Source organism: Phaseolus vulgaris, chromosome 1 (assembly GCF_000499845.2).
Source record: "Phaseolus vulgaris cultivar G19833 chromosome 1, P. vulgaris v2.0, whole genome shotgun sequence".
NCBI classification, from domain to species: domain Eukaryota; kingdom Viridiplantae; phylum Streptophyta; class Magnoliopsida; order Fabales; family Fabaceae; genus Phaseolus; species Phaseolus vulgaris.
The window spans coordinates 1044089-1070753 of NC_023759.2; the positions used below are offsets into that span (position 1 = coordinate 1044089).

The 26665-nt window shown below is 31.3% G+C and overlaps 4 protein-coding genes across 7 annotated transcripts; 2 read left to right on the forward strand and 2 right to left on the reverse strand.

The window, feature by feature from the left end:
• The first annotated feature begins 2129 nt into the window (after nucleotides 1-2129).
• LOC137816409 (uncharacterized) lies at nucleotides 2130-3789 on the forward strand. Its single transcript, XM_068619530.1, has 2 exons — nucleotides 2130-2652; nucleotides 3302-3789. The coding sequence occupies exons 1-2, from the start codon at nucleotides 2408-2410 to the stop codon at nucleotides 3621-3623; spliced, it is 567 nt and encodes a 188-aa protein (XP_068475631.1). The 5' UTR covers nucleotides 2130-2407; the 3' UTR covers nucleotides 3624-3789.
• A 3702-nt stretch (nucleotides 3790-7491) lies between these two features.
• Nucleotides 7492-12774, forward strand: LOC137816410 (sugar transporter ERD6-like 6). Its single transcript, XM_068619531.1, has 18 exons — nucleotides 7492-7925; nucleotides 8010-8072; nucleotides 8173-8262; nucleotides 8346-8405; nucleotides 8580-8645; nucleotides 8733-8798; nucleotides 8875-8950; nucleotides 9592-9656; nucleotides 10203-10295; nucleotides 10409-10489; nucleotides 10588-10672; nucleotides 11149-11195; nucleotides 11282-11344; nucleotides 11435-11494; nucleotides 11628-11693; nucleotides 11777-11836; nucleotides 12128-12242; nucleotides 12325-12774. Exons 1-18 carry the CDS (start codon nucleotides 7734-7736, stop codon nucleotides 12435-12437), a joined length of 1461 nt encoding a protein of 486 aa, XP_068475632.1. The 5' UTR covers nucleotides 7492-7733; the 3' UTR covers nucleotides 12438-12774.
• A 2632-nt stretch (nucleotides 12775-15406) lies between these two features.
• Nucleotides 15407-17577, reverse strand: LOC137816411 (3-ketoacyl-CoA synthase 4). The gene has a single exon (XM_068619532.1). The coding sequence runs from the start codon at nucleotides 17145-17147 to the stop codon at nucleotides 15612-15614; it is 1536 nt and encodes a 511-aa protein (XP_068475633.1). The 5' UTR covers nucleotides 17148-17577; the 3' UTR covers nucleotides 15407-15611.
• Nucleotides 17578-19883: 2306 nt separating this feature from the next.
• LOC137816412 (uncharacterized) lies at nucleotides 19884-25419 on the reverse strand. Of its 4 annotated transcripts, XM_068619533.1 has the most exons (10): nucleotides 25234-25411; nucleotides 25061-25132; nucleotides 24919-24993; nucleotides 23720-23803; nucleotides 22931-23011; nucleotides 22402-22471; nucleotides 22184-22275; nucleotides 21224-21265; nucleotides 21021-21101; nucleotides 19884-20274 (listed from the first exon to the last, which is right to left on the reverse strand). In XM_068619533.1, exons 1-10 carry the CDS (start codon nucleotides 25258-25260, stop codon nucleotides 20203-20205), a joined length of 696 nt encoding a protein of 231 aa, XP_068475634.1. In that variant the 5' UTR covers nucleotides 25261-25411; the 3' UTR covers nucleotides 19884-20202. The 4 variants fall into 4 exon arrangements, with proteins under 4 accessions (XP_068475634.1, XP_068475636.1, XP_068475635.1 ...); XM_068619535.1 differs by lacking the exon at nucleotides 23720-23803 and having other exon boundaries at nucleotides 25234-25419; XM_068619534.1 differs by lacking the exon at nucleotides 22931-23011.
• Between the last annotated feature and the right edge of the window lie 1246 nt (nucleotides 25420-26665).

Below are 26665 nucleotides of genomic sequence, written 5' to 3' on the forward strand. Positions count from 1 at the left end.
TCTGAAGCATTACTGAATCGTTGACCATATCCTATTTTTTGACCAAGAAATGAAGATTTTGACAGAAACTCACTAAGCACCACCAATTTACACATGAAGAAAAACATGTCTTGGTCAAAAAATTTCTTTCTTGCTAAAATTTTTTTGTTGACGTTTACTTGAGTGTGGAAGACTTATAAAGAAAGTATGAAATTTTAGAGAAAAAAATAACAAGTAATGATTATATTAATTAAATTATATACTTAAAAATTAAAAAAATTATTAATTTTTATCATTGATAAATAATTTTTAAATTAATAATAAAAACCTTGATAACTGATTAAATATCAATTTAAAAAATATTTATTAATAATAAAAATTAATTTAAAAATTAATAATTTTTTAATTTTTTAAATATTATTTAATTTAATCTATATAACAATTAATTATTTTTAATCTTTAAAATTAGTTTTTATTTAATAACTCTCGGAAGAAAATATGAACTCAAGCCTAATCCATAAAAATTGTTCACATGTGTTGTTTTTTCTTTTTATTATTGATATAAGTATAAAAATAATCATTTTTAATATTTTTAGATCATATTCTTAAAAAAAATAAAATATCATTTATTACATTCTATAGTTTTTTCTTAACTTTAAGATTGGGTTTGGATAACATTTATTTTCTTAAATTTGTTAACCAATGTGATGGGTGGAATTAAAAAGTGACTCTATAATCATGAGAAAAAGGAGGAGGGTCCACATTGACTGGGAATAAAAGTGCTTCTAGAGAAAAAATAGTTAAGTCTCTGAAAGATACAGAGAAAAAAGGAACATGGAGGGTCCCACAGGTCAAAGTGTGATCCCCTGGTCAAACATGATCAACACAGACTTTGGAAAATGAAAATAATAATAATAATAATAATAATAATTACTTGCGTATTTATTTCTAGTTCTGAATTTTAATATGTTTTAATTTATTTAAATGTTAAATATACAATTATTTTAAATGTTAAAATATTCTTATAATAAACCATAAAAAAACACATAATTTAAAAGAAATAAGGTGTGACCACAAAAGCATGAGAGTGATTCAGACATGGAGGAGAATATTATGAGAATAATGGAAATAAGAATAATATGATGATTGTATGATAGTAAAATAAAATTAGATGTGAAATATAACAAACACAAGAGAATACTAAGTTATTGTTATTTAAACACATAAAAACCATCAAAATATTAGTTAGAAGAGTAAATTACATAACTTTTAATTTTCAGAAAAAATAGAAAAAGTCCAAAAATTACTGAAAAAAATAACGAAAATGTATTATTTATTTTCAAATAATCTATTTAAAATTTAAATATTTTAATTTCTTTAATGAGTAAAACAAATTACTAAAAAAAGAAGCAAGTGGTAATAATAGGGTTTTCACAGTGGTAACAATAAAAAAATGGTAGTGACTAATAAAAATGAAAAGAAAACTTTATTACTGAATATGGTAAAATTGTGTTTTGTAAATGCTAAAATCAAATTTAGAGTAATTTTTATTGGTTTTGAAAAAGGGAAAAGTGGTTCAAATTTGAGTTAAAAATATTTAACCTCTATTTTATAAAAAAATGTTTTGGTTTTTGTAGTTAATATTTTATGTGTGCATTATTATAGAAAAACCAAAACAAAACTACGAAAAACAAGAAGATGGTATTGAATAACTTTTAGGCCCTTACTTTCTGCACCCCGTGATTTTTTGAGCTGCATCCAATCAATTTTTTAATTTTCAAAATTGCCTTTCATTATGTAATTGAAAATCTAGATTTAAAAAATACATTTCAGAAAAAACAAATTCAGAATAATTTTTTGTATTTCGAAAATAAGATTTCATAATAGAATTAAAAAACCAAAATCTTATTTTGGAAAAGCAATTTCAGAATACAAATAATACATTTTGGAAAAGAATTTTTTTTAATAAAATCCATAAATTCTTAAAAAGAGATTCTGAACTTTTAAAGATTTTGAAATTACAGTTTTCCTTATAACCAACCAAAAGAAGAAGAAAAAAAAATTGCTAATATTCTTACTCAACCTCAACCCTTTAAAAAAATTGTAACAATATTGTAGGAAACTATGAAGAAAGAGTAAGGCACCAACCATTTATAGTTGAAAAGACAAAACACATAAAATTGACCAAATATAACAAATTTGCATGAGAGGGTTGAATAGTTTACACTTGTGTGAACTCCATTTCAACCCAACAAAGCCCTTTTATGACCCACATTAAGTCAATTATAACCGATGATTTTGCACTATACAAGGACCTGGTTTTAACCAAATAAATAAAGGTTTCACTTAAAAGTTGCTGCCTTGAGGCTATAATTACTATGTAGTGAAGGTGTTTGTTGAATTGCTTCTGAGGAATTGGCAAAAGGAAATGGCAAAGATATCATCAAGTTTGGTATTTGCATTGGTGTTGAGTGTGGCATTGCATTCAGTTTTGTGTGATGATAATCCATGGGAGAGTGTAATAGAGCAAGCAAAAAGTGAAGCAAGCAAAGCAGGTTTCTCTGATGAAACAATATTTGGAGCTGAGAAAGCTGTAGCTGATGGTTCTGCTGAAAGGGCTGCTAAGGAAGCCTTTGGTGGAGGATCTTTAACTGATTGGGTTCAACATGCTGGGTAAGAACATGTCTCTCATTCTTATCTCTTTTTACATTTTACACAAACCATCAACTTTCTATGCCTAATCATTTGTTTTGTCAATAACATTTATAAATCTATTTCTCCAAACTTCTTTTAGCATAATCCAAAACTATGTCTTTCTATCAGATATCTAGTCCAAATGATCAACATTATATCACTTCTTATTTGTCAGGAAAATTACATTACTCATAGATTAGTGTTTGACTCAATAAGTTTTGGGAAACTTGTGATGACCTTTTTAAGCAAATTGCACTGGTTTTTTCTGGTTTTTTAGCTTATTAGAGACTAAACAAAACATCACTAATTCCTTACTTATTAGAGACTAACTCTTATAAGGTTATTATTGTACAAAAGTTAAAATGTAGAAATGCTATGTGGAATCTGAAAAAAACTAGTTTATTTTTTTTCTCTACCAATCAACATCAAATTAATGATACTGTCATTAGATTTATCTTTTGAAAACCATGTTGATATGGCTATTAGTTTTATAAGAAAACTATGATATTGAAATGTGATTTGAAATATTTCTAAAACAAAAGTAATTTGATGTTGGAATATTTTTACAAGATTAAAGTATAAAACTACTCAAAAGTTGATTATGATTGTTGCTGTTATCACAAAGCAGTAGTGTGGGGAACCAAGAAAGTCCATCCACTGATGCAGTACAAAGTTTTCCTGATTATGATGAGGAAGACAATAATATTTTTGGAGAACTACAATTTGCACCAAAAAGATTCACATCTCAAGCACCAGCAGATGCACCATCAGAGGCACTATCAGAGGCACTATCAGGGAAACTATCAGGGAAACTATCAGAGGAACCAGCAGAAGAACCATCAGAGGACCCAGAAGAGGAAGCATCAGAGGAACCATCAGAGGCACCATCAGAAGCACCATCAGAGGCACCATCAGAGGCACCCCAAGCCCAAAAGGTCTTTGCAGAATGAGATATATAGATTTGGTTTCACCAACATGCCAATATGAAATATGTGTAGGTTAAGTCAATGATAGTTTTAAGGAAAAAGTAATCTACATTATATAATTATTTCAACCTTTTTGGCACATGATTCATGTTACTTGCAAAATAACATAATCAGTAAATTAATGCCTTAACTGTATTATGTTAATTGATTAAGACAAGGTGTGGAAGGAAAGAAATGTTAGCACAAGATGTATAGAAAGATCACACTCTAATGGTGTTGACATAAAAAATATAGCATTTAAAATTTATGTTTAGGGTGCATACCCATCATTTTTTTTCTTTGACCAATACATAGATGTACATAAAGATAAAGTTACGAAGTTTGTCAGATGATTTTGTCAAAGTGTTTGATTGTTTTGTCGAATAAAATAGTTTAAAAATTATTAAAATTGGTATTTAAAACAAATTAAATTCAACCACACTTTTTATATTAAAAATCGATTCTTTTTTAAAAGAAATAAAGACCTTAATTGCAACACTCAAGTGTTGTAGTAGCATACCAACATTGAAAGAATGGTACTTTGTGGTACCAAGTTTATTCCATTTTTGTTTTTTTTGAATTAGGAGAAAAGTACAACCTGATTTTGTTGTTTAATAGACACATTTTTGTTATCAACATATTGAGAGATAATATCATTAAGTTCAATCACCGCATCTCGTATTTGAGATATTGTCTGTGTTTGGATGTTAGTGTTCTGTCACGGTTTTGTTCTTAAAAGACACATCGGTGGGTTGGAGGAAAAAAATGTATATAAACTGTCTTTGACCTCGACTCCTAAGCGATGCGAGATTATATTAAAAATACCGGAAGAGTAAAACATGTATATATAACTAAACCAGTTTGTTAACCCTAATCTTATTTATCCTTTTTTTTCTCTTTTTAATCTTGCTAACAATACCAATTATCTATTATATTTTTTATCTAACCACTATTATAATTTCTTTTTTCTTGAAAATTATAAAGTCACATAGTAACTCTTTCTCACCATGAAATTATATCTTTTGTTAAACAATGCAAAATTGAAATAATAACTACTCCAACCTTTTTAATAAGGTATACGACTTTTTATGGTTGATAACCTTAATTTATTTATTATAATGTTATTGGTTTTGTGAGTGACTTAACAATAAACAAATCTCAATCTTCAAAGATCCAAATCCAAATCCAAAACAATATATAATAATAAAAGTAAAGCGAAAACGAGGGTTTTTCCAAATAAACAATAGCAACACATGGATTAGGTATAAGCCACCAAGAGCATTAACAATAATTGGGATTTGGATCACATCTTCATTTGTCTAAACCAATCAAAATTAATACCAAATAAATATGAGATCACACGAGGTTGATGTGATGTTATTTATTAGAAAAAATAATTGAGTTGATTTTGACTTAATTAATAAGTGTTTAATATTTTTAACTAAAAGCTTCATCTATTGGGTTGAAACCTATGAGGTTTCGGACACACCTCTTAAATTGTGTGACGTACTCGTACGACATGTATTAGTAAAATGTTTAATTCAAAAAAATATTTGTTGGATTTCTAAGAATTTTAGCACGGATTTAACACAATTTTAAAAATGAGAAATTCACCAATTTTCTTCAAACTCAAACTTATTGTATAATTTTTTATGATGATTACAAAAATAAGGAACAAATCATTTTGAACCAGTCATGAAAGACATCTTTCTGTTAAAAATAAAATAAAACTTGTGTACATAAATCCTTATTGTCAATTTATATAATTCATATTGTATAATATATAGATCTGTGTCCCCGTGTCTTACATGTTAAAGATTATACGTGTCTATGTATCCGTATCATATTAATGTCCATGTCAATGTCTGTGTACATATGTTGAAATTCATATTGACATTCTTATATTTAATTTAAAGGGATTTTATTAAAAGTAATTAATAAGTATAAATAAATAAATTTGATTATATATTTCTCAATAAAGAAAAATTATGGAGAGAATTTATATTAGATAGTCGCCACAATTAATATCACATGCATGTACAAAAATTTATTCAACCAATATCCGTGACAAAAACATAGACAAAGTATGCATCAATTATTATAAGGTAGGGTTTTATTTTATTGTCACTAACTAATGTTTGAAATAAATAAAATTGCATTTGTTATGTCTTTTTTTGTAAACTTTTATAAAAAAAATTCTCACATATTAACCAGTCCCTGATAAGGACATGTTTGTTTGTTTAACTTTTGTGTTTGATGAGAACTTTGTCTCTTTCCCAGAAGCCACCTAAGATGGACAAATTCAAAAGAAAGAAGAGGTGAAGGAGATATTCAGCATAATTGAAACTTTGAGTTAAAATGTTTGGCCAAATAAATGAAAATGATATCCATTACCATATAAGAAAAAAAATGATCAAACAATAAAAAATAGAAGGAGTGTTTAAGTTTTTAATTAATTTTTTATATCCTCAAAATATTAAATACAATTACTTTAGTTAAAACTACACTTTTATCCCTTATTTTTATTTTGTATCATTAAAAAACATTTTTTCTTTAATTTTCATGGTTGGATCCATATTTTTCTTTTTCTTTTCAATTCATATTAGACACACTCTCATGGAGATTGTCAATTTAGAATTTTCCTTTAATTAGAGGAAAAAGGGCAATACTCACTTGATTTTAATGGTTAAATTGATTTTTTAACCTTTCAGTGATTAAACAGAACAATTTAAATAAAAAATTAATTTAGTCTTATTTTCTTTAACATTTTATCAAGGATTAAAAAAATTTAGTCCCTTTTTAGTTTAATTGATGAATCAATTCATTTATTAAAATATTTAAAATCAATAACTCAAAATTTAGCATTAAGTAATATTTTTCATCTTTAAAGTTAGAAGAGAGATATTAATATCTTTTTATTAAAGTGTAACAACTAGTTTATTAAATTGAAAATATAGAGACTAAAATCAATTTTTTTTAAATGAATAAAAAGGACTAAAAACATCTTTTTATTAATATTGCAAACCTCAATAAAATCTAATGACCAATTTTCCTATTTATGGGGATATTTATTATGAAGGATAAAATTCTTAAGTATCTTAAGTAAGTGTATTGTCAAAAAAGGGTAAAAAACATAATATTGAAAATTACATATTAATAATAATAATTAACATATATTTTAAGAATATTTTAACCATTAATTTGAGGTTAGTGTACTAAAAAAGTTATGCAATTTGACTATTTCTTAGAAACCATTGAGGATATATATGTGTGCACATGACGTGTCTCCATTTATCTAGAAAATGGATAAACATTGATAAATGAAGTGAGATTTAACTATTAAAAGATCGATAACAAAATAAGTAATATTATATATTATCAAATTTTCTAACATGTTTTTTCCAATTTTTTTATCATATATTAAAGATACTTTCTATTAATTAATTAATGTTTAATGAAAAGTAAAAGAAACAACGGAGACTTACTTAAAAAAATACAATTAAACAAATATAAAATGATGAATATTTCTCATTAAAAAAACATGAGATTAACACAACTTTGCATTTAAATAAATTTTAGCAAATAATAACAATAAAAAATGTGTTTAGAAAAGTATACTATAATATATTCTTAGCAATATTTTCAATGAATAATATTTTAGGAGGTAATATTTTTTTTAAATGTTAATAATGTTTTCTATTGTGATTTTTCTTTTAAAAGTTATAAATTTACGAGTGAATCTGGTAAATGGAAGCCAAATTATATAAATTTAAAATTAAAATGTTTTCTTGTTATTTTAAATAGAAAATGTTAAATAAAAAGAAAGAAATTAGTAGTTTTGAAAATACAAAAGAAGAAAGTTAAAACCATTTTTGAAAAGCACGTTGAATAACATAAACATAGTATTTTTCTGCCATGAAAACATTGTGTTTGTTTCCTGAAATATCTATCTGTTACGAGTGTTTGATTATAACATAAGATGTGGTGTCGTGTCATACATACTTTTCCTCTTATGTAGATGTGTGTTGGATTGAAGAAAGAGGGTGTTGACATTAAGAAGTAACAGCAGAAACAAAGAAAGAAGAGAGAAAAAAAATGAGTTTGAGGGAGGAAAATGAAGAGGGAAGGGATCTGAAGAAGCCATTTCTTCACACAGGAAGTTGGTATCGTATGAGTGGGAGACAATCCAGTTTGTTTGGTTCCACACAGGCCATTCGTGATTCCTCCATCTCAGTCATTGCTTGTGTTCTGATCGTTGCTTTGGGTCCAATTCAGTTTGGTTTCACTGTAAGAATCTCTTTTTTCTTGCAAAATCAATGGCATAAGCAAAAGGGTATCTCACAAAACATGATCTTGATCATTTTCTGACAGGCTGGTTACACCTCACCTACCCAAGCTGCTATCATCAGTGATCTAGGCCTCTCACTCTCTGAGGTATGCATGAATGAGAACTTGAGAATGAGCATGTGTTGATTTGTTTGGTTATGGTTCCTTGTTTTCTGTGTTTCACAACTTCACTGTGTTTGTTGGGCAGTTTTCTTTGTTTGGTTCTTTGTCCAATGTCGGTGCCATGGTTGGAGCAATAGCTAGTGGTCAGATTGCGGAGTATATAGGGCGTAAAGGGGTACCCTTTTACTTATTTTTCTCTTTTTTCCTGTGAAAGTTTGAGCTTTTCCTTTAATTTCAATTTCTTGTCTGAAATTGCAGTCTTTGATGATTGCATCCATTCCGAATATCATTGGTTGGCTGGCTATCTCTTTTGCAAATGTAAGCTTGAATCATTTGATGATGTCATATTTTATTTACCTAGAATCACATTGGTTGTATTTAATGTGAGTGTAGATGATTCAATGTGAATCCAAACACCCAATTATTCAGTAAATAAATTGGTCTTGAGCTTCAGCTTGAGCTTGCCTTGTTGACATGTTCTTCATTTTTCAGGATTCTTCTTTTCTTTACATGGGAAGATTGTTGGAGGGGTTTGGTGTAGGGATAATATCTTACACGGTAATTGTAAAGTGTTTTTCATTATGCTAATGTGGGATTAAGTTATGTATGCACAATTATTGAGGTGTTCAAACTTCAAATTCACAGGTGCCGGTATATATAGCTGAGATTTCACCTCCAAACTTGAGGGGTGGTTTGGTTTCAGTTAACCAGGTTGGTTGATGTGATATAGTGCTAGATAGTTGAAGTTTCTTAGATTAGTGATCTTTATTGTTTCTTTTCTGGATAGCTCGCTGTAACCATTGGAATTATGCTGGCATATCTGCTGGGGATTTTTGTTGAATGGAGATTCCTTGCAATTTTAGGTAATACCCTCTTGAGACTTGGCAGAGTTGGAAATTACCCTCTGCCTTCAAATGAATTTATGGTTCTTGTTCTCAAATAAAAAAACTAAATTTGGAGATTTTGTGAACTTGAATTAGATCCTCAACTCAAATTTTAAGTTGGTTTCAGATTGTATCCTATAACTATGATTGTGCCAACCCATATTTTTCTATGCTCTAGATGTCTATTACTAGGCTTGAGTGGGTTTTGGTTCTGGGCCATATGCATTTGCCCATGCTGTGTGTGAGGGGAGTGTTTGAGATCCCAAATTGACTAGAGATATGATCAATGTAGTCCTTATAATAAATTTTGAGTAAATCTCATCATAGAAGACAGTTTTGTGAAGTTGAATTACATCTTAAACCCAAATTCTAAGAGAACTCAACTCAGGTTTGACTATATCACAATCGGAACATCTCTTATATTTATTCTAAGCTTGGAGTGTTGGGAAGGTTTAAAGGCCATTCACTGTTTCAGATCAACTGAAGAATAAAGAACTGCATCTGTTGACCTTCCATTAAGGGAAAAGACATATTATTTAAGCCTAATTTACTACATACTGCTGACTTGTTTGTTCTGTAGGAAATTCAAACTAAGCTTCTCTATGTTCTTACTCTTGCAGGAATTTTACCATGTGCACTGTTGATACCTGGCCTATTTTTCGTTCCCGAATCTCCTAGATGGCTGGTAAGCTTTGCAAATCAGTATTCTTAAATGTCATTGTTACGGTTGTTGAAAAATATTTGAATTGAACCAAATTTATACTGAACTGAATTAATTTGTATGAAAAACTGAACTGTTTAAGAAAATGTATTGTTATATATTTTTTTCGAGTGATGACAGATGATTGTTGTTATCTGAGGTGTCAGTATAGCTGAAATGTCAAGTTGTATAGTGATGCCTAACATGGAAGCTTTATAAAAAAAAAAACTACTTGAACTAAATTGGAACTATAACTTATGAGATGGGAAAATATACTTTAAAATAGAATGTCCATTGGTAATAATTCAGACATTTCAAGCAATTAAAAAACAATTTAGAGTAATTCGATTTTGTTTACTTCACTCAAACAATGATACAATTCAGTTCATTTAAACCACTATACAATTTAGTTCAGTTCTCTCGAATCACTTTTAAATATTAGTTTAGTTCAATTCATGCATTTTTTTCCTCCCTTAGTCATCAAATTTGTGTTGATAGTTTCTCAAAGGAAAGTTGCTTTACTGAATATAGGCAAAAATGGGAATGACAGAAGAATTTGAAACTTCCTTGCAAGTACTCCGAGGCTTTGATACTGATATTTCTGCTGAAGTGAATGAAATTAAGGTAATAAGAATTCATCATTTTTATTCCAATGTCTGACCCTCATATTTCCTATATTTTTATTACCATTTAATGTATCATAAAATTGACATTTTATTTGGAGTCATGCTATTCAGAGGTCTGTTGCTTCTTCCAGCAGAAGAAGTACAGTTCGATTTGCAGATCTCAAACAAAGAAGATATTGGCTTCCTTTAATGGTATTTCAAAAAATTCATCTTCCTTATGGAGTTCGGTTGTATATCAAATTAACATTGACCATTAGAATCTAACCATTTTGTACTAACTCATCTTGTAGATTGGAATTGGACTGCTTATTTTACAACAGATGTCTGGAATTAATGGTGTTCTTTTTTATTCGAGTACCATCTTTCGAAATGCTGGTATGCTATGCTGATTTCCTATAATACTCTGAAGTACTATACCAGGAGTGGTGGGAAAAATCAGCTAATTCTCTCTCTTTGGTGTTATGGACACTTGCAGAAGCAATAAGCACATAATTTGCTCTATTTTTCTTTTATCTGCTTATTTCTTTCGCAAATGTCCATTTTGTATCTACACCAAATAGAAAGAATTAGTTCTGATTTTCTGTCCAAAACCTTTTGGCCAGAGTTTGTATCTCATGTTTGTATAACTTTCAATAACACTCATTTCTGTCCAAAACCATGAATTAGAATTGTTGGAGAGAATTCAAACTTCTGAAAAGTAGTTAATGAAGCCTACAGTTGTATGATAATGAAATTGTATGGGTTGGGGTTATGACAAAAAACTTGTTTCTCCAGATTATTTCTTGGAATATTCTCATGCTATTATATATAAAATTATCCTTTATTCTCATCATTTCAACACACATTAACAGGAATTAGTTCAAGTGATGCAGCAACATTGGGAGTTGGTGCTGTTCAGGTTCAGCTGAGATGAAATTTTTAATATCCTTTTTTCTGTCCAATATTCTCAATTCATTACCTGATAAATATTTAAATGTCTCCCAGGTTCTTGCCACCAGTTTAACTTTGTGGTTGGCAGACAAATCCGGTCGCCGGCTTCTCCTTATTGTGAGTCTGAACTTTTCTATCATGTTTACTTTGTGACTATTTGGTTGGAGGATTAGAATAAGAATGGTCAAATCTTCCATTGCAATGCAGGTCTCTGCAACTGCAATGACTTTTAGTCTCTTGGTTGTTGCAATCTCATTCTATGTAAAGGTAATAATATTTTTATTTTGTTGCTAGCTACACATCATGAACTGTTTTATTAAATGCATGTACGCATCTACCTATACCATTGCTAACAATTTTCCACTTGTTCTTTGTATTTTTTTCTGAAATTTTCTCCCAGGCTAGTATATCAGAAACTTCTTCCATGTATGGGATATTGAGCACCTTGTCAGTGGTTGGAGTTGTGGTATGTGAATACATCTCAATTCATTATTCAAATAATGTTTTTGACTGCTTGTTATCTGACTATTAAACTTCCAATTCTTTCAGGCCATGGTTATTGCATTCTCTCTGGGAATGGGAGCTATGCCATGGATTATAATGTCTGAGGTACATTTTTGTGGTTTTACATTTTAGGCTTTTATTTCCCAAGTATAGGAATATGCTGCAACTATGATTCCATGACCATAAACTAACATTTTTTGAAAAAAATCTTGTATGGATGTAACTGTTTTGACTATTCAATTTCTTCTTGTGATCAACATTATACATCTGAAATGGAGAATTGCATGATTGCATTTGCTTGTAACACAAATTGTTGAAATGAAATCAGTGGTGTGCTTTGTTGGTTGCATTTGAAGTCACTGTCATAGTTAATTTGTTCAATATATCATATCACAGATTCTTCCAATAAACATCAAAGGCTTAGCAGGGAGTGTTGCAACACTTGCCAACTGGTTATTTTCTTGGCTTGTTACATTGACAGCTAATATGCTCTTGGATTGGAGTTCTGGAGGTTTGTATGCATTGCCTTGCCTATATTTTCCTGTGAATATTTTTGTCATATGTTAACCAGAAGCTACCTTTGTTCTTGTCAGGTACCTTCACCATATATGCATTAGTATGTGCCTTGACTGTAGGATTTGTTACCATTTGGGTCCCTGAGACAAAGGGAAGATCCATTGAAGAAATCCAATTGTCTTTCAGATGAAGTTTCTTCTCTAGCAGTTTTCATTTCCCCTTCTTCACAAGTTGATTTCAGAGTTTCAAGTTGTAAGGTATTTGACATTATAGTGTGGTTCATGGATTATTCATCTGATTCCATCCCTTCAAAGTGGGAATCCTCCACTGGCAAGTTCTTGGAGGTTTTTGTGTGAATTGGCTCCTTAGACTAGTCCCTCCTCTATGCACCCTGTAGTTCTTCCTTATTAATTAATTCATTATCTTCTTTTGGTTTGTGGAAAATGTAAGCCAAATTAGTATAACTATTTATGGCCCCTTTGCAATTGTGTTGCTATTGATGATAATAAATGCCAACTTATTAGCAACTTCTGTTGAATTTATAGTTGAAGGAGTTGATTATTGTTTTTAAAACTGGAGCTGCAGGTTTTAGTCTAGCTACAATTCTACTGAAGCTCAAACCTGACATGTTATAAGTAGAAAAATTGTGAATTGTGATATTTATCAGATATTTTACTTCGACTAGAGATAAAAACATCTCAAAGTATATATAAGTAAATGTAAACGTTACTTTATAAGTTGGTTTTTAAAAAGTTGAGTTAGACTTCTTAATAATATTTATTTGAATTTTCATGTAATGTATATAAAAACAAAAGAGAAGTTTTTCATTAGTTTCTTGTGTCATATCATAACTAGTATGTCTCAAGTTATCTCTGGTGAATGATAGGGAAGGTCTCCTAAGATTTGGTACATTTTAGCAGTAGGAGGAAATTAAACGTAAGAAAAAAATGTCCTTCAGTGAAACGTGTTTTTGGGTTGTGTTTTTTGGGTGGTTGTGGGGAGTGAAAGTTGTAAGAAAGTAAGAAAGGAAAATGTTGCATGGACCACCAACCCCATGCTATTATTCTACACGTACAATTTGGTATGCTAGAGATAAGAAGAAAGGTACACTCTCTTTGGTAGAACAGAGATAGCAAGAGAAGGAAAAGAAATAGGAAAAATGTGGCTTTTATTACACCTAACTCTTGCTTTTACCTTCTGAACCTCACTTCTACTGTTGTGTGTGAATCTCACTAATTTTATTAAACACTTCATTTCTTTTAATAAACAATCAATATTTTAACAACTTGTTGTTTTGTCTATTTCACTCTAATTTTCTTCTGCATATTTTTTTTCTCTATCAAACAAAGAGTTAGAGAAAGAAATATGTGGTAGATAATATGACATGATAGAAAAATATAAAAAGAAGATATATAATATAGGTACAACTTTTATCTTTGTGTAAACATTTACCATCGTATGAGTATTAGGAACATACTTATGATTTTTTTTTTTGTTATGGATACAATTTAATAGAAACCAATAAAAGCCAAAATAAAGAATATGTTTAAAGAAATTAATTTGAAGTATGTTTCAATATTTTTCTATTCATGGTTGTGGCAAGTGAAAAAAATTGAGCTTTGAGCATATGATAATATACATCGACAATCCAATTTTTATATAATTATATTACAATTTTTAATATTATTATTTTAATATTTTTTTATATAATTTAATTTCAAATTTCCTTTCTATTATATATATTTATTTCTAAACCAACTTGAATTGAATTTTGAGTATTTTTTAACAAACACATTATGGATTTAAAAAAATATTTCAGATCTTGAAAAAGCTTTTGAATTCTGAAATTCCGAATTTTTAATAAATATAAAATACATTCAATATTACAAAATTCATCAGTTTCTAAATTTGGAAATGACTTCCAAATTCTCTCATTCAGAATGTTTTTTTTTTTTAACAATTCGAATTACACAATTCTGAATATAATATAAAACTAGAACCTAGATCAGAAACCAAAAAACAAACCATAAACTTGCATCTTTAACCAAAAAACAAACCATAAACTTGCATCTTTAACCAATCATGAACCAACCACAACGAATTATCTTGAAACTCATGACGAAAGCAACCACCACACTGACTTTCACCAAGTTCTTCACGCACTTATCCCACTAACCTTCATAACACCAAGCTCTTCACGCACTTATCCCACTCACCTTCATAAGGAAAACTTCATAAATTTAACTATTTCACGTAAGAGTATTTTTAGAAATAAATAAGTTATGGGGGTGGTGGAAGAAGGTACGAAGATGAAAAAAGAAAGAACCCTCTCAACACGATCGAAAAAGAAAGAAACGTTACATTTAAGTTTTTGTCTTTGTTAAATGTGATTGGGATGTGTGTTTACATTGCTTTCAGGTACAGAGTTCACGTGAAATGTAGTCACAGTAGCTTAACGCGTAATCAGAGGATAACTAGAAATGCGAGTTGTAACTACTTTTAAATGACATGCACCAAGGTCTCTGCAACGTATCCTCAAACGAGGATCACCACGTCCTTGTCACATCTCAACGTAAATCTCATCCTCATTTCCAATGACTCTGCTTTTCACTCAATATTCCATTGGTATGCCAAATGCTAGTTTCTATAGTTTTTGGGGCAGTGGATGCTTCATTTGGGTGCTAAAAACTAATTAAAAGTTTGAATAAACTATATAGATAGAGACCAACTTTGAATTTTTTAATCTACTTCATCAAACAAATTGATCAATGATCAAGCATTTCTTTCAGTTTACAAAAGAAATACTCTTATATAATGGAGACTTGTTTAACATGGAACTATACTGCCACTATGATTTAAATAAGATATTTAAGCACTTCAATCTTTGGAGTGGCAAACATAATTGATTTGGCCAAAATGTTCCAGCAAATTGTATGGGAAAGTGCAATAACGAGTAAGGCCAGAAAATTCTAAGGAAATGAGCAAGAAATTACCAGAATTGCTGCACATTTTCAGGATGGGAAAACCCTTCAAGAAACCAGGTATGAGCTTCTTTCAGAAGATTTCGCTGCAATGCAGATTATACCCAGCGAGAAACACGATGTTTGAAGGCTAAGAAATTAAATATATGTGTGTGTGTGAAAAGAGCACCAACAGGAATAAAAAAAATCAGGTATTCCCCATGGCATAATTACTCCAGATACATGAATTTGACCAAATGGAAATCCATAATCATCAAACACAAAAGAGGCAGTGAAACACACTATGAAATCTACAACATAGATAGAGAGTGGATCTGGAAAGTAATGAAGGGTACCCTGAATTCAATTGTAACAACCAGAGTATGTGACTGAACTGAACTGAACTATGTGACAATTTCCACAGGATACTTATCAATGCAGTCTTCCCATGGTCCATTAGGAGAAGGCTTAATATTTCCCAGTGCCTGCCAAACAGCACTGTTACATTTGAAACCACTTCCAAATGCAATTTGCCAAACCCTGTTGCCCTTCTTCATCCTCCCTTTGGCTTCAATGTAAGCCAATTCATACCAAATGGAGCTAGAGGAAGTGTTCCCAAACCGGTGCAGGGTCATCCTAGAAGCCTCCACATGCTCAGAACGCAGCTGTAGGTTCTTCTCCAGCTCATCAATCACAGCCCTGCCTCCAGCATGTATGCAAAAATGATCAAAAGCAAGCTTGAAATCCGGTATGTAAGGCTTCACATCAGCCTTGAACAACTTCTTCATCAGCAAAGTCACGAAAAACAGAAGCTGTTCACTGATTGGTAGCACCAAAGGACCAAGTGTGGTGATGTTGGTTTTCAATGCTCCACCAGCAATCGCCATCAAATCCTTTGACAAAGAAACACCAGTCTTGCCAGCATCATCCTGTTCCTGGTAAACGCACCGGAACGCCTTGTCATCGGCACCGCGATGAGTCCTCACAACATGCACAAGCCGGTACTTGGCCCGCCTCCGATCGGCCGGCTTGTTCGACAGCAGCAACGCGGAACAGCCGACCCGGAAGAGGCAATTGGGAATGAGCATGGATTTCTTGTTCCCAAAGTACCAATTCTGAGTAATGTTCTCAGTGCTAACAACCACGGCATAAGTATTCCTATGAACCTGCAAAAGGTCCTTGGCAAGATCGACCGCAATAACCCCAGCACTGCACCCCATCCCTCCCAAATTAAAGCTCCTAATGTTCCCTCTCAATTTGTACTTATTAACAATCATGGCAGAGAGCGAGGGCGTAGGGTTAAACAAGCTACAATTCACAATAAGAATACCAATATCCTTAGGCTTAAGGCTAGTGTTGTGGAAGAGATTATCCAAGGCACCAAACATGACTTGTTCCGCCTCCGCTCTGGCCGCAGCCATCGACGGCTGCGGCGGAATAGAGTGCATGGCCTCGGGGACGTAGGTCTCCTCCCCGAGACCAGACCGTTCCAGGATCTTGCGCTGGAAATCCAGGGACGACTCCTCGAAGTCTCCCGTGAGGCGGGAATGGTCCATGAAACTCCGGAAGGGGGCTTTGAGGTGCTCGGCGGGGCGGAAGCAGGCGGAGTCCAGGAGGTAGACGGCGCGTGGGCGCGTGACGGCGTAAAGCGTGAGGCCAAAAACGAGGACGGCGGAGCAGGTGAGGATGGTGAGGAGGTTGTACTGGAGGTGGAGCCAGAGGTGGTGGAGGTCGGTGGTTTGGGAGACCTGGATTAGCGTGACGAGGATCAAAGGAACTAGAAAAAGCGTTAAGAGGTTGGAGATCAAATAGTGGTAACCTAATTTGACGTACTTGAGATTGACGCTCTGGAGGAAATCGGGGAGCGCCATTCGGGTCTGGTGGTGGATCTGGACTCCGACGGCGGAGCCGCCTCCTCCTCCTCCTCCTCCGGTGGTCATCGGAATGTGAATGTGGAGGCGATGCGATTGAAGGAAGGAGAAGGAACGTTGGTTTTGGAATTGGTTTGTTGTGTTTGTAATATATATGGAATATGGATAGTGTGATGAGTCCAAAGAGGGTTACGTTGTTATGTTATGTTATGTTCTCTGCGTTGGGAAAACGGTTATTTCAGTGCTCCGTACACTGAGCACCAACACCTGGGACTGGGACTCTTACCTAATCATCAACGCAAGGAGAGACCAACCAATGTGCACCTCTGCAACTCCTGCAACCTCCTCACGCCAACGCGAATCATCTCTCTTCTTTTCTCTCACCTTTAATAACACAAAAAACCTTCATACATTATTATTCTATCTCCCACATCTATTCTATTCATGCTTCAACGTGCATATTATAACTTTCCTTAATTATCACAAATCATAATTTCATTCATTCACAAACCTAAATCTTATGATTTAATTAATTATATGCAATCAACATCTATAAAACTTAACATATATGAGACTCGGATACGTTTCTTAGATAATGTGTCAGTGTCGAACACACGTATAGTGTCGAACACACGTATCAGACACAATACTTGTAGATGATGAAGTGTCCACTTCAATAACACATTTTTAACACAATTTTAAAAATAAAAAATAAATTAATTTTTTAAAAATTCAAAATTATTGAATAAATTTTTATTATGATTAAAAAAAATAAGGAAAACATTTTTTTTAACTAAACATGAGAAATATCTTTTTACTTAAAAAATTAAAATATACTGTTGAACATAAATCTTTATTATTAATTTATATAATTCATAATTATATAATATATAGATATATATCTTTATGTCTTACATCTTAAAGATTATATATATTTTCAATTTATATAACTTATAATTATATAATATATAGATATATATCCTCGTATCTTACATTTTAAAAGATTATATATTTTCAATTTGTATATCTGTCGTATCAGTTTCTACTATAGCTTAACATGTAAAAAAAAAATATTCTAAATTAGTTGATTATCACAATTGTATAATCAATTACTTCAATTCAATAATAAACTAAACAATCCATTTAATAGCTTAAAACAAAAAGTTTCAAATTCTATGTCACTGACAAGGATATTACTGTCAATATTATTTATATTTTATCAAATTAATTTACATAACTATTAAAACATTTTCTTACTCTATTTCTAATTTTACTCTACTGATTGACTAAACACTCTCATTTATTTATTTATTTACTTTTCAGTTCTTCTATTTGTCACCACAAGTAATGAAATAAATAAAAAATAGGTAGGCTAATCAATGACAGAGTCAGAGACAAAGTGATTAGTATGTCATGGGAACTCATGAATTCAAAGCCCTGATATTTTAAATCAGTCGTCAAAAAATTTGCATGATAATTAACGACCAGTCAGAGACAAACTGATTATTATGTCATAGGAACTCCACTGAACCAACCCTGATAACTTTGCTATTAAAAATGGTTTTTGAATACACACTCAAAATTAATGATATGACATTTTTATTTTAAAATATAAAATAATTAAAGATGAACCAAATACGTAATATTAGGTAGGAAAATGGAAGGGTGTCCACATAAAAAATTTCTAAAAAAAACAAAAGTGGAAAAATATAAGAAAGAAAATACAATTCAAAATCCAGAGTTTGAAATTGAAAGCATTGATGGGATGATGGGAGGGCGTTAAACCCTGACCAGCAGAAATGTTTGATAAATGAGAAAATAAATTGTTGATTCAAAGGACGAATTGGATTTTTCAATCCATGGGAGGACAAGTTATCCTCGTTACGTCATTCATGTCATTTTCAACAGGTATTATTCAATTAATGTATGCACCACATTTTTTTTTTCTGGGGATGTCATTTTGGACTGAAAAATGGTATTGGCACATTCGTTTAGGTTCACAAAACTCATCAATAGATTTATCTTAACTACTCAAAAAAATTATGAAAAAATAATTGAATTATAAGTTTGTCCCCTTCAATTTCTAATATACTACTTACTTTTTTCTACTTTTCAATTATTTTAACCTTCAGACTTTAAGAAATTTACATTTCAATTCACCCTCGTGCTTATGTATATTATTAATTGAATGACATCTAGTCAGGACTTACATAAATATTAGAATTAGGATTCAATAGAAGCAGAATAAAAAATAAACGTGCAAAATTGAAAATTATATTAAAATTGTGAATTTTCTAAAATCTAGAAATTAAAAACACTAAAAAAATACAAGACCAAAATTTCAGAATATATATAGACACACATTCACATCAGATAAACAATGATAATAACGAAACTTTTATCATTTGATAGAGACTGAAAATAAATGTGAGTGCAGGAAATCAAATGCAGGTGACATCATTAACTTACGGAGGATTCCTGACAACGAACAGGCCATGCTTTACAAGTCAGTCCAGGGAAAAGCCGAACAACTGGCGGCAATGTTGGCAAAACCTTCATAGTTCAAATGACTACGAAAACTATGTAAAATGATTAAAAAGGGATAGTGATTAACATATAGAGCCCAAAATCAAAGATTTGGGTTATTTACATACCGTCAGTGGATCTTTGAATACATAACTTATTCTTGAATTTTCTATAATTAAATCAAGCTTTGCATTTTCACAGTCCATGACATAAGCGGCTCACAACTTCGCAGCCAAAAGTGTCCAGAAAGAAAATTATTACAGCAGATGTCACCCATAATTTCATAATGAAATTTTCATGTATTAGAATAGAATGTCAATAAATTTAATGTCACCATGCGATTCTTATTCTAATAAAACCATGCAGAGTCTTAATACAGACATGTGTTGCTGGTAAAATATGGGCCAATCGATTAACTTGGATTACCCAAAAAAAGGTTCAGACATAGCTGTCACACAGTCCATCCCAGCCTACACATAACTAACACCAGAAAAGACAGCACTGAGTTTAGAAAAATGTTACGAGCAAAGGTTAAGATTCGCAGATTAAGCCATCACTTAGCCCCTGGCAGTCTTACAAGGTGGAACGGTAGGACAAGCTACAGAGCCTCCTTCAGCAGTTTTTCCGTCAGACTTTTGGGGAGTCCCATCACACTGTCGGTTGTTCCTACCTGCAAATATATAATCATTTACTGTCGATAGGAACTAGAAAAGAAAATGCCAGCACTCTAGTCCCAACAGGAAACCAGCTAGCCACATCACCAGCATTAGACTTTTGCATGTCATCAGCAGTAGTACAAATATACTAATTAACTTAAAATGTAAATTTAGGTAAACGTGGAAGTTTCCACCAAGATTTGAGGATAATCAGCATGCAAATTCATCCGTGCATTCAATCCTAGCTAGTGGGAAAAGTTTTCGTTGTTGTCATTGTCGCAGTTTTGCTTTAGTTTGAGCAGTAAGAAAATTCTAAGCAGAACTAGATATGATCTACAGATTTCTAAATCGGTTTCTGGCTTTTGCTCAAGTCCAAACACAAATCTCTAACCAGCGAAACTTAAGTAAATTTCAAATTCTCTTTTAATAACAATAAAAGAATAGTTCTGAACGGTTGAATAATGGAATACTGCAACTTCATACTGAAATATAACAGCTAAACTTAACTAATAGACCAGACCATCCTTTACGAAATTGGTGCGCATTTTGATTGAATATTACCAAAATGGGTAGATTTTTTAAAAAAAATTACATTCATGGGTAAGTCGTGCTTACTAAGCAAACTTTATTGTGAAGAATCTTTAAAAATCTGCCAATTTCAGTAATTTTCAAACAAAATCTACAGAGGATGATTCCCCCTATCTATAGCTATTATTAAGATGCACTGACATTCCTAAGTATGAAAGAGGAGTCAACCAACCACTTCCTTGACAAATGGCAATATTGAAGGATGCTCTATTATCAGCCCACCAGCAACATTAAGAGTAATTCCCTCGTCAACCTAAACAAGAAAAAGGATTAAAAGCATATTAGCTACTCAGCATCATAATATAGCTCCGCACAGAAGCACTGTCTGTATAAGAAACATTCATAAAAAAACAAGTTACAAGAAACAATACATACCAGCTTCTCAATGATTTCATCGGGTATTTCATTGAAATATATCTGTAAAACATCACAAGACAAAACCATTTTACACAATAAACAGTAGAGTGCACACTCATGTGGCCATGAACATCACTGTGCCAAGAAACAAAAAATGAAGGTTCAGGTCCAAGCTTAAAATAAATGGGTTCCTCTCACTGGTATTGATAAAAGTTCAGAATAATCAAGAATAATAATACAAGTTTTGAAAGTGTCATGAAAACAAAAATCAGAAGGAAGCATATTCTTTCAATTTGATTGGTATGTAATTGTTAAAATCATTAAGCAGAAATATTATAATGGAAACAAATAGTGGGAGCCAGGAAAACAAAATGTCACATAGGGTAATAATGGTATCAATTGGATTGTAATCTAGCATGCAACAATACTTGAAAATTGTTGATAATTGATATTGTTGCCACCCAGGCTTCATAAACTAGTTGTCAATTTTTTGCACCAATTATAACTCAAACTTTCTCAGGTTTTGCAAAGGACTAGCAAGTGATACCATATTTTCATGCTTCACTACTAATAACTTGTCATGGTAGCCAATCCTTTGCAAGTTTTATCCCCAAAAAAATGAAAAAAGTGGAGTGCAAAGCTCCTCTTAGATTCAATTAAGGTAATGTAGGTAATACAAGGCAGATGTGTATCCTAACAAATAATCATTAAGAGCTAGTTATTTTGAAATGAATATTTTACATACAAATAGGAAAGGTTACAACCACTTTTGATATTTTATAAGAGTGGGGAACCTCTGTACCTAATAATTAGCATAGTTGAGAGTAAAGATCATGGAGTAAGAATTCCCCAATCGTTTGTTGGACATGTATTGGTATCACATTGGCAAGGGGATTAAATTTGTACTTCGGTCAGACAAAACAGGAGACAGACTAAATAATAATCACCAAGGAGAGCAAAGGTAGGGAAGAACAATACCTCCACACGATCTGAATCTCCTTTTCTAAATCCTGTTTTGATGTTAGTAACTAATACAGATCCCACGGTTGCAGCACACTTTCCAGAATAATCTAAAATTGTACAAAAATCCATTAAATATGAATATATTGGTGATTAGAAGTTCATAATCACAAAGGAGGTGAGAGAGAAAACTATTTATTAGTTGAAATACAATAGGAAAATATCATTAAGCAGACCTTTCAAGAATTGCCGAGCCTCTTCTTTGCTAGTTGGTTTTTCCCTAATCACACCTTCGTACACCACCACCTCCAAATCACATTTGACAATGAATGTAAGACAATAGTAAACTTCGACTCAGAAGAAAATAAATCTGACAATTTCTGCTACAAACTAGTCTTGTCACCGTAAGGCCATTTATTTGAGGTAGCAAGCACAAACTTGCCAATTTGGCATTAAGAAGTCATTTAGGCTTTCTTAAAACAAGGAATCAATTTGTTTGGACACTGGACATATTTTAGATTATTAATTAACATTAAACACTAGCCAATAACAGCCCATTAACCAAAAAGAAAAACTTCCTTATTAACATCTACAAGAAGCATGGGAGAGAAGGAGTGTTTGGAAGGAAGCACCAATAGCATTACTGATTTTTTATGGAATTTACCTTCAACTTTTTTCTTAACCATGTTTCTTATGAATGGTAATATTTTGAAGATGTACAATGGTAAACCATAAAAGAAATATTGAGAAGAATATGACGAATACTTGGTCGGAGGTAATTAATAATGTTGGCTCCGCATCCTTTAAGTAATCATCAACAGGGAGCCTTTGCAAGATGGCTTCTGCCTAAGGAAAAGATTGAGAGCAACTAAAATAAGCACCTGAGTATCAGCTGCACAACTATAAGAGAACAGTAGCACTATTAATTATATGACCTAACCAGGTAAGACCTTCAAACAGAGGATGACAAACCAAAACCATGAAATGATTTCTTTGAAAATATAGAAACCACTGACATTATTGTCAAAAACTATGAGCAACATGATACCAATGACTTACTCCTATTAGGTATTGCTCTTAATTTATTTTATAAGTGTAGTAGTCAATAATACAAACACATCTTAGCCAAAATAGAAGCACATGGAATCAGAATCCAAATATTAACAATAAAGAGCATAAAACCTCCACTTTTGTATTCAATTTTAACATTCAAATATTTGTTAAAATGTTAGAAAAATAGTAGCTTAACGAGACTATCAAGAATTTTGGTAGTTCCCGACAGTGGGGATAAGAACTGAAAACAGGAAGGAAGAAGATAAAACTGAAGTTTTTATGGCAATTTCACTATGACAGCATTTGGTCTGTATTTATGGAAATGGGCAAGTTTTGTATATTGTCATTTCTTCCTAAGAATGATCAGAGAAGCTGGATCTGTAATCTACAAACTGGAGTACGCTTCATCCTTAACAAACTGTATATCCTCAATTAATAAATGGCCCAGGTGACATAGAACCTAACAACCACCAAGACTTAACTACTGGGAAGGCAACATACTGTGTCTGCTGTAATTAAAATAGTTGGTTCATCAACCCTCTCTTGATTACTGGTAGATTGAAGTTTGGATATAATGGCATTGGCCTGATACATATAATTCACATTCATAATCAGAGAAGAATTGATCTTAAAACACAATCTTCCACAAAGAACAGGCACCAAAACAATTCACAACAGAAAGCAGTTCTAGCATATATTTCTAAGGTGTCTCTACTCTCAAGAAAAATCAGAGGCCACCATCTCGATCCAAGAACAAGGTTGACACATTTGAGAAGATTTACTTGCAGTCCTAAAGATTCTGTAAAATCGACTCATGGAATTGACTTGTAAACTTTTAAGAGGTTGTGTGATAAAAAAAATAATATTAACATAATCTATTAATGACATACAGGCTTAACAAATACTACTAAAGCAACAATAATTCAACATTTCAACTTCACAAGAAAGCAATATAGCAAGTCAAAAAATAAAATGTAATAGTACATTAGCACTAAATAAGATCAAATTACAAAAATTACCAAATTATATATAAATTAATGATAACAAATAAGTTACTAAAGTGAAAACACCTATGATCTAATTTCTTCAAACCATTTGAGTCATAGTAAAACACTGCCATTATAAGGTTAATAGGAACAAGAATTACATTTAATTTCAAATTTATTGACTCGTTTCTTAGCTCAAGAGTTCACATGAATTTACCTGAGTTTAACGGAATCCACAAAAGAGTTCAATACAGAATTAACTCATTTTATCTAACTAAAATCATAAAAGTTAAGAGTTAAATTGGAAGTTTGACAATCAAGTCCTAGAAAGCATATAATGTCACAATAACCCCTGAAATTTCCAATTGTTTCATCTAGGTCTCTAATCTTAATCAGTTACCATCATTTTGATCCTAAACATATGTTAATATTATCATTTATGTCGTTTTTAAAAAAAAAATTGAACTAATACGATTGACAAATTGTGTTATTAAAAAATTGAACTAGGAGTTCTTTAGAATTTTGTTAGTTTCGGGAACTAATACGATAGTGTTATTAGCTCCATGCCTAAAATGGTGGTTTACTCCAGTTACTTTTAAAGACTCATTACTCATATTTATAGGTATTTTAAAAAATAATAAAACTAATCAGTTATTTATTTAGAATAAGATGAACCAGGAACACAATACAAGCACAATCCAATCTCACACAGACCTTGGCTTCGGCGAGAGCCATAACCAACTCTTCCGGAGTTTCCTTTCGGATGCTCTTTTCATCGATATCCGCAGTCTACACGAAACACACACAGAAGATTAGAGCTAAACCTGAAAGCACGATGAAACAAACATGAACGAACCATTAATGTGAATAGGAATCCCATTTCGGACAATATCTTGCGGCGTGCGACGGAAGACGAACCCAGTATAATCTGCAAATAATCAATAGCGCGAGTTAAATAACAAGGAGAAGAAGTGATTAGTGAAGAAACAATTAAGTGTGGAGAAAATCAAAGTGAAACCCTAAGAGTACCTTGTAGGAAGAACTCGAAGCTTCCATCGCAACCTCTCCGGTGGAATCAAATGGGTGGCGGGAAATTATGCAAAACGGATTTGGAAGTATATAAATACGCTAACCAAATTCAAATTTTATTTGGAATTTCGAAATGCAAATTACAACTTTTTTTACCCTGTGCCCGTTTCTTTCTTCTACTGTCTCAGTGCTTTTGTACTAATTTAAATAAATATTTAATGTGAGAATCATATTTTAAATTTATAATAATTGTTTATTTGATTCGATTTAATAATATTAATAACTAAATTATATATGTATTGATAGAATGAAGTGTTAATAGAAGTGGAATTCGTTATCAGTGTTATTTTACGGATATTTTGCAAAAATTGATCAATTCTGTAAATTTTTAGGGTAATTTTTTTTAAATTGTCCATATATATATAACACTTTGTTCTAAATAAGTATAAATCAATATATACAACACTTTGTTCTAAATAAGTTGAGATATATAACACTTTGTTTTAAAATTTTAAATAAGTTGTGATATGGTGGTACAATTTTGGTATCAGAAAAATATATCATGTCAAGATGAATTTTATTTCATTATACTAAAACAATTTTATATATATATATATATATAAAAGCTTTCATTTATGTATTATTATCTCAGTTAATTAATGACACTTTAAGTAACAACAATCATCTGTTATTACATGAAAAAAAATATTATTAAAACAAAAAAAATACAAAAATATAGGAGATTAAACCAAAGTTTATATGTTAATAAAAACGATACATAGATAGATTATACTTATTCATAAAAAAATTTAAGAACATATTAGATTGAAGCCTACTATACCAATAAAATGATTATCTATGAATAAATTCTAAATTAGTCATAACTAATATTTATCAGCACACGTATTACACAAGTTATCTATCTCGATAATTTAAAAAAATATATTATATTTTGAATAAAAAAATCTTTAAAATTATCCACTTTGATAAAAAAAAAAGTAATTTTACCAAGTTTCTTAAAAATGTCAATGAAAACTTTAAGAACAGAAACATGAATGTTCAAAGTAATTTTTTGGGTTGATGAGGATTGAAATAAAGAGAAGGCAATTGCTTCCCGCACCATATCACTGCACCCAATCACAGGGGAAAAACTAAAAATACCCTTAAAAAAATAGATACATATAAAATTACATTCTGATCTTTTTTTGGAACACAATAATCTCTTCCAGATAAATTTTTCTGGAATGTATTCTTTTTCAATTCTAGATTTTTTTATTCGGAATGGGATTTTGATTTTTTTTTTCTAAATTTTTATATCTGAAACACAAAAATCTCTTCTAGATTTATTTTTTCAGAATGTATTATTTTCAATTCCGGATTTTCATTTTCAGAATAAAGAGTATTTTCGGAATTTTGAAATTATGTTGGGTGT

Coding starts and splice junctions, on each gene's coding strand:
- LOC137816409 (XM_068619530.1), top strand. CDS start 2,408: ATGGCAAAGATATCATCAAGTTTGGTATTTGCATTGGTGTTGAGTGTG. Junction 2,653..3,301: donor GATTGGGTTCAACATGCTGG/GTAAGAACATGT, acceptor ATCACAAAGCAG/TAGTGTGGGGAACCAAGAAA.
- LOC137816412 (XM_068619533.1), bottom strand. CDS start 25,260: ATGGAAGCTTCGAGTTCTTCCTACAAG. Junction 25,133..25,233: donor CTTCGAGTTCTTCCTACAAG/GTACTCTTAGGG, acceptor GATTATTTGCAG/ATTATACTGGGTTCGTCTTC. Junction 21,266..22,183: donor GAGATTCAGATCGTGTGGAG/GTATTGTTCTTC, acceptor GATGTTTTACAG/ATATATTTCAATGAAATACC.
- LOC137816410 (XM_068619531.1), top strand. CDS start 7,734: ATGAGTTTGAGGGAGGAAAATGAAGAGGGAAGGGATCTGAAGAAGCCA. Junction 8,406..8,579: donor TGGCTATCTCTTTTGCAAAT/GTAAGCTTGAAT, acceptor TTCATTTTTCAG/GATTCTTCTTTTCTTTACAT. Junction 8,951..9,591: donor GAGATTCCTTGCAATTTTAG/GTAATACCCTCT, acceptor TTACTCTTGCAG/GAATTTTACCATGTGCACTG.
- LOC137816411 (XM_068619532.1), bottom strand. CDS start 17,147: ATGACCACCGGAGGAGGAGGAGGAGGAGGCGGCTCCGCCGTCGGAGTC.